The sequence below is a fragment of the Triticum dicoccoides genome, chromosome 3B, assembly GCF_002162155.2.
Source record: "Triticum dicoccoides isolate Atlit2015 ecotype Zavitan chromosome 3B, WEW_v2.0, whole genome shotgun sequence".
NCBI classification, from domain to species: Eukaryota; Viridiplantae; Streptophyta; class Magnoliopsida; order Poales; family Poaceae; genus Triticum; species Triticum dicoccoides.
Genome location: NC_041385.1, coordinates 196,327,579 through 196,333,775, shown reverse-complemented (window position 1 = coordinate 196,333,775; position 6,197 = coordinate 196,327,579). Strand labels below are relative to the sequence as shown.

Here is a 6,197-nt window from a genome sequence, read left to right as displayed (position 1 = left end):
TGATTATCGACACAGGATAAAAAACATCATAGAAGAGAATCAAACTATTCACAATGACATATATGGTTACAATATTGGTGAAACTGTATCGGGTTATGATGTAGGGTACCATATATGGTTCAATTTTGTGGCCGGACAGGGAACACTAGATGTCTTAGTAGAATGTTCACTTGTCATGTGTTTCAAAGACACCAACATAGCATGATTTTTCAGTGCCATATATTAATCACGCGTTTCGTGCGATCTGCAAGAGGAGTCTGTATTAAGAAGGATTGCAAAAACAGATAGGGCATATTTTATTTTATTTGCCAATCAAGGAGCTTTGTTAATCACTACGACGGATTACAATCATACTGTAAAACATCGGTAAGAAAAGCAGGAATGAAGTTGTTAGGAGCTAGGGTTCTGCCGGTTCTAGGGCGGAGATTGTAGGGGAAGGATGGAGGAGGACGAGGGCGAGGGCGCAGCGGCCGGCGGCTGGGCGCCGTCCCTGTGCGGTGGAGGCGGCGGCTGTGGCAGGAAGGAGATAGCGCAGGGGAGGAGGAGGATAGGGTTAGGTCTCCCGGCTCCCTAAGGAAGCCGAGCAATTATGATTGCTTCTTTGCTTAATGTCAAAACGGGTCCTTACATGAGTTTATATAATCCTCCTAATGATATAATTGGGCTAAGCCCCTAACACGATAAGATAACTGGGCCAGGCCCCTAACTGCCTGGGCTGTAATATATGCCGCTCATAACATTTCTCCCCGCCTGCACAAACAGCTCGTCCTCGAGCTGGAAGGCGGGGAAGCGCTTGCGGAACTCCCAGAGGAGATCAACCGTCGCCAAACACCTCCGCGGCAGCTTGGGCGGGCAGGTCGCCGAGGCCGGCGGCGGCGGCCTCAATGTAGTCCGCAGCCTCCAGGTAGAAGAGTCGCGGGCAGACGTGGCCGGGCACGTAGGGCTCGTCGCAGTTGAAGCACAACCCTTGACGGCGACGCTCGAGTTGCTCGGCCGAGGTGAGCCGGCGGAACGGGCGCGCCGCGGTCGCAGCGAGGGGTGCCGTGGAAACCTGTGCAGGCCGACCCTGCGCGGGAACGTCCGGCCCAGCTGGCGGCCCAGCAGCCCGGGACGGTGATGCCTGCTAGATGGCCACCGCGCTGCGCTCGAATGCGCGGGCATAGTACATGGCCGTCTGGAGGTCCTAGGGTCCCCGCAGCTCCATGTCCACACGGATATGATCCGGCAGACCGCCGACGAAGAGCTCGGCCCGCTGGCGAGCCGTTACGCCGGGCGCGTGGCATGCCAGGGCCTGAAAGCGGTCGGCGAAGTCCTGCACCGTGGAGGTGAAGTGGAGGCGGCCGAGTTCCGCCAGCCGGCTCCCGCGTATCGGCGGCCCGAAGCGAAGGAGGCATGGCTCACGAAAGCGCTCCCATGGGGGCATGCCGTCCTCGTCTTGCTCGAGGGCGTAGTACCACGTCTGTGCGGCGCCCGGAAGGTGATATGAGGCGAGCCAGGTGCGTTCCGATGCGAGCATGTGTTGCCCTCGGAAGAATTGCTCACACTGGTTCAGCCAGTTGAGGGGGTCCTCGGCGCCGTCGTAGGTGGCGAAGTCGAGCTTGGCGAAGCGCGGCGGTGTCTGAGCATGATCGCCGTGAGCGTACGGCTCCGCGGTACGGAGCAGCGAAGAGGATGGCGTCGGGCCGGTGTGCACAGGTGGTTCGCTGGGAAGCAGTGGGCCCGTCGAATCCAGCGTGGAAACCCGCGGCGCTGGAGGGCCCGCCGTTCGGCAGAGAGGGCGCCGGCTGGTCTGCGGCCATGGTGAAGACTGGCGGCGGCGACGTCCCGGCCAACCAGGCCGAAAGCTGTGACGGCGAGGGCGGAAACCACACTTGCTGAATCGAAACGCCTGCCGGCGCGGTTGTAGTCAGCCCGGTGCTGGCTGGCGGAGGCCCTGCAGCGGCAGCTGCTGCTGCATGGAAACGGCGGAGGCGGCGGGCGCTGCGATGGCCACGGCCGGCCATTGTGGCCAGAGCGAGGCGGTGGCGGGGGCTGGCTGCAGCGGCAGCGGGGGCTGCAACGGCCCGACCAGCGCAGCGGTGGCCCCTAGGTGTGGCGGCTGCCAGGGCGGTGGCGGCGGTAGCTGCAGTTGTGGCTGCAGCGTGCCGGCGAGCGCGGCGGAGGCCGCCGGGGGCGGCGGCTGCGTCGGCAGCAGCATCGGCCGGGTGGCGATGGTTGGTGACGCGGCCGGTGGCAGCCCGTAGGGCCCGGCCAAGTAGAGGCAGATCCCCTGGACGGCTGTGACGAGATCGTTGAGGACGCCGGTGATTTCCACCAGGAGTAGACCAGCGGCGCGGTGGAGGGTGGTGGTGACGAACCGGTGGAGGGGGGCGGCGGCGACTGACCGGTGGAGGCGCCGGCGGTGGAGCCCAGCGGCGCGGTGGGGAGGGCCAGCGGCACAGTGGAGAGGATCGGCAGCAGCGCGGTGGTGGTGGGAGCGGCGGAATTGGTGGTGGTGAAGACATGCTCGAAACCGAGCTACCTGATACCAAGGTGTTAGGAGCTAGGGTTCTGCCGGTTCTAGGGCGGAGATTGTAGGGGAAGGATGGAGGATGACGAGGGCGAGGGCGCAGCGGCCGGCGGCTGGGCGCCGTCCCTGCGCAGTGGAGGCGGCGGCTGTGGCAGGAAGGAGATGGCGCAGGGGAGGAGGAGGCTAGGGTTAGGTCTCCCGGCTCCCTAAGGAAGCCGAGCAATTATGATTGCTTCTTTGCTTAATCTCAAAACGAGTCCTTACATGAGTTTATATAATCCTCCTAATGATATAATTGGGCTAAGCCCCTAACACGATAAGATAACTGGGCCAGGCCCCTAACTGCCTGGGCTGTAATATATGCCGCTCATAACAGAAGTTTATAGGGATATTGTATTGCCTTTTTTTTCAGAGATGGTAGCTTTATGAGTTTAGAGCAGAGCACTGGAGGGGCCATGGCCCATCTGGCTTGTACAAAGCTCCACTGGTGGGGAGCAGCATGACAATCTAGGTGGCAAATATGCTGAAACCTGAAGTAGAGCTGCAACACTCCCTCCTTGCTAGGTACTCTAGATTCGCAAATTATATCAAAATGATGAAATATTAGGGCATAATTGGTTGCATATTTCCGCAAGGATTGTCAAGTACAATTACACTAAGCGTGTAACTTCAAGCACACGGCTGGAAAGGCAGCTAAAGCCCGACACATTCCCCCCTCAATCCCCACTCAGGCAAAAGCGAAATCTCGTCTTTGCTACCGAAAGTCCCAACCGCGTGGCATGCCATGCTGCCATCACGAACTAAGTGCCACGCCGGAGCTGCACGGGGAGCAGCGGCGGCAGGTGAGAAGGGAAGGGTACCTGTCGGCGATGAAGTGCGGGAGGTCGAAGCGTTTGGTGACGGCCATGAGGCCGTTCCCGGAGGGGTCGAGCATGGTGAACACCTGCCCCACGAACGCGGGCCCCCCGCTCCCGCCAACCTTAATCCCTCCTCCTGCTGCCCCCTTCCCGCCGCCGGCCGCCGCCGGGCCGGCCATCAGCCGCTGCCGCTGCGGCTGCGGCCTGAGATTGGGCGCGGACGAGGAAGAGGGAGAGGAGGGGGCGGTGACGGGGAGGAGGCGCGGGACGGCGAGGGGAGGAGCCGGAGACGAGGAGGATGTGGGAAGGGAGTTGGAGGTGAGGGAGCAGTGGAAGGGGTTGGAGGAGGAGGAGGAGCTTGGCATATGGTGATGGACTGATGGTGGTGGCGCGGTTAGTTTTTTTTTTCGAGGGGGCTGGGTGGGGGAGGTGCAGCGTGTCGTTCAACTTGGGCTTGGAATCCGGCCGGGATGGGATGGGATATGCGTTGCGTTGCGTCTCGCCTTCGCCTCCGCGCGCACGGCGTGCGGCGTGCCGGGTTGCGTTGCGTTGCGTTCGGCACCGCGCGCTTTTTATCTCGTGCAACTGACTCGTGCTGTCACGTTATTCCCCCCCGCCAACCGGCTTGCAGCAAAGCAATCTCGTAAAGAACTCCGTAGTGGAGTTCCGTACCACTGATGACAGATTGATAGCATCACACATACCAAACCACAATCACCATTGATCACAGAGAAACAAAATGCAGGTGAATAAAAAATAGCCGTAAAACCGAAATGTGAAAGCGCCACTCGAAACACCTGAATTTTGGAACTGATACTTAAGTTAATTTCAAAATGAGTGGCGGTAGTTCACAGAATCGAGTTCCAGAACAGTCGCAAAAAAAAAATCGAGTTCCAGAAACACAAAGGAAATAACAGACCAGCTTTACAAAGATTTGTCCATCTCAAAAACAACGTTGTCAGGTCAGGTCGGGAACTTCTACAGCAAGAGTACATTAACCATTATGTAAACACATCTAACTCGTAGTTTGGCCATGATCGGCAACATTTCATACTTGTCCGAGAATTCTCTTATTTATATAGGAGAATACAAGAAGGGAAATGGACATGTTTTTGTCCGATAAATTTACAAGAACTTCGACGCTCCAAGATACCAACCACCTGTTTCTCTACCATAATGCTGAAAAGTTCTGTCTTCAACCATAACCACGGGTGTTTGGAGCTCAGTTCTTCCCAATGCTATGAGAAAATGCCCTATTTGCAAACTGAAAATGCTGAGCTTGCTTCTTGCAGTGATCCTCACTTTTAAATGTTGATCACTTCAGCCCCCCTTTCTTCTGTCCACATGCTGTGCTTGGAAGGCGGCAGCTTTCTGTTTCCTCTGATAGTCTGTATAATGACAGGGATTTCCTCTGCATCTTTAACTCCAACGGAAGTATGTACGTCATGACTAATGACTTCCCTTCTGAACGGTACACAAATACCAGGTCCTTTATGAGAATCGGGAGGTGCTTTTGTGACATCGTAAAATCATGACTGAGTGGGATCAGACACTTCTGTTCTTTTGTCTGTTTTCATCCTTTTTATACTAGATCCTCTTTTCTTGATATTACTCTTGAAAGACGACACTTTTCTTGGAATAGAACGCTGTAGGATCCGGATTGGTATTCCCCCGATGTTGAAATCTTCCTTGAGAGATCTTGTCAAGAACCTGATATCTGTATCAGATAGCTCAGTCTTCCCACTCATAAAGGCGACAAATGTTGGTGGCCGCGCTTTCACCTGAGTGAAATACTTCACTTTTGGCTGTGTGGCTGAATCTTTCCATGAATGTCTACTCATAACCTGTCGGAGGGAATTGGAGGTACAGCCGAAGTAATGTAAGTGTCTGTGAGATGAATGAACTCAGCAGTCGCAAATATAAACATGATAAAGTTACAGGCTCAAAGCAGATGAATGATAGATAACCAAACATTTAAAACAATAACTATTCCTAAAACACACATGATGAAGATGTTTTGAAGATCTCTCTTCTGCTTGATCTTCTTATGTCCTCTCGCTTTATCTTTTGGGCTTGTAATAAAATATCAGAGTTTCAGTTCCGGGTTTGCCCCGGCGTCGATGTTAGGTGTAGCCTGTTTGACTTGAGCTGTTATGGCGCTGCTAAAAGGAGGGCGCGAGAGGGCCGGCCGGGGGCCTTTTTGCCCACGGCCGGGCAAGAGGGAAGGGATTTCATTCTTAATTCTTACTTGATTAGATTGATACATCTCCTCTCTTTATATAGAGAGGTTTACTTGACTCCCAAGCAAGGCTTACTTGACCCCTAAGCAAGCGACCCTTATCTCTAATTAACCCTAAGACTAATGGGCCCATTAGGCCCATTACGTACTCTAACACTACACCCCACCTGGACATGCAGCTTGTCCTCGAGCTGCAGCCTAACCAACTTATAACCATGACTCGACGCAACACAAACCTAAAACCTAAAAACAAGCCTTTTACATTTCGGCTTGTTTTATTATTCTCAACCTGAAATGGACTGGGACGCTTTATTTTGGACCCCTTCACAAAAAGTGGACACCATCCGCACGTCAGACGTGCACGTGTACAGCCACCTGGATCCCATGGACACCACCTGGACAAAAGGAGTGCATGTGTATGACCACCTGGAAGTGGTCGCAAGAGTGACCAGCAGAGGCGCCCTCGCGGCGGCCGGTGGCGGAATGCAGTGGTACTACGCGGTGCGCTGCTGTCGGTGACACCATGCCTTCTTCCTGCCGGACGGCTGTTGGTTTGCACCGCACAGGGAAGAGTGGAGGGCTTGCGATGGAG

At 55.2% G+C, this 6,197-nt stretch overlaps 2 protein-coding genes across 3 annotated transcripts in view; both read right to left on the bottom strand.

Moving 5' to 3' along the window:
- The window catches only part of LOC119275511, a 14,503-nt gene extending 10,710 nt beyond the window's left edge, over positions 1 to 3,793 (bottom strand). Inside the window, exon 1 of the mRNA XM_037556376.1 lies at positions 3,370 to 3,793. Coding sequence (XP_037412273.1) covers positions 3,370 to 3,731 — 362 coding nt within the window. The 5' untranslated portion in view covers positions 3,732 to 3,793. The remainder of the gene's footprint in view (positions 1 to 3,369) is intronic.
- Positions 3,794 to 4,272: 479 nt separating this feature from the next.
- LOC119275510 (GTPase Der-like) overlaps positions 4,273 to 6,197 on the bottom strand; it is a 9,681-nt gene continuing 7,756 nt past the window's right edge. For both annotated transcript variants that reach the window (XM_037556374.1, XM_037556375.1), the window contains one exon: positions 4,273 to 5,210. In XM_037556374.1, the coding sequence (XP_037412271.1) occupies positions 4,896 to 5,210 (315 nt within the window). In that variant the 3' untranslated portion in view covers positions 4,273 to 4,895. The remainder of the gene's footprint in view (positions 5,211 to 6,197) is intronic.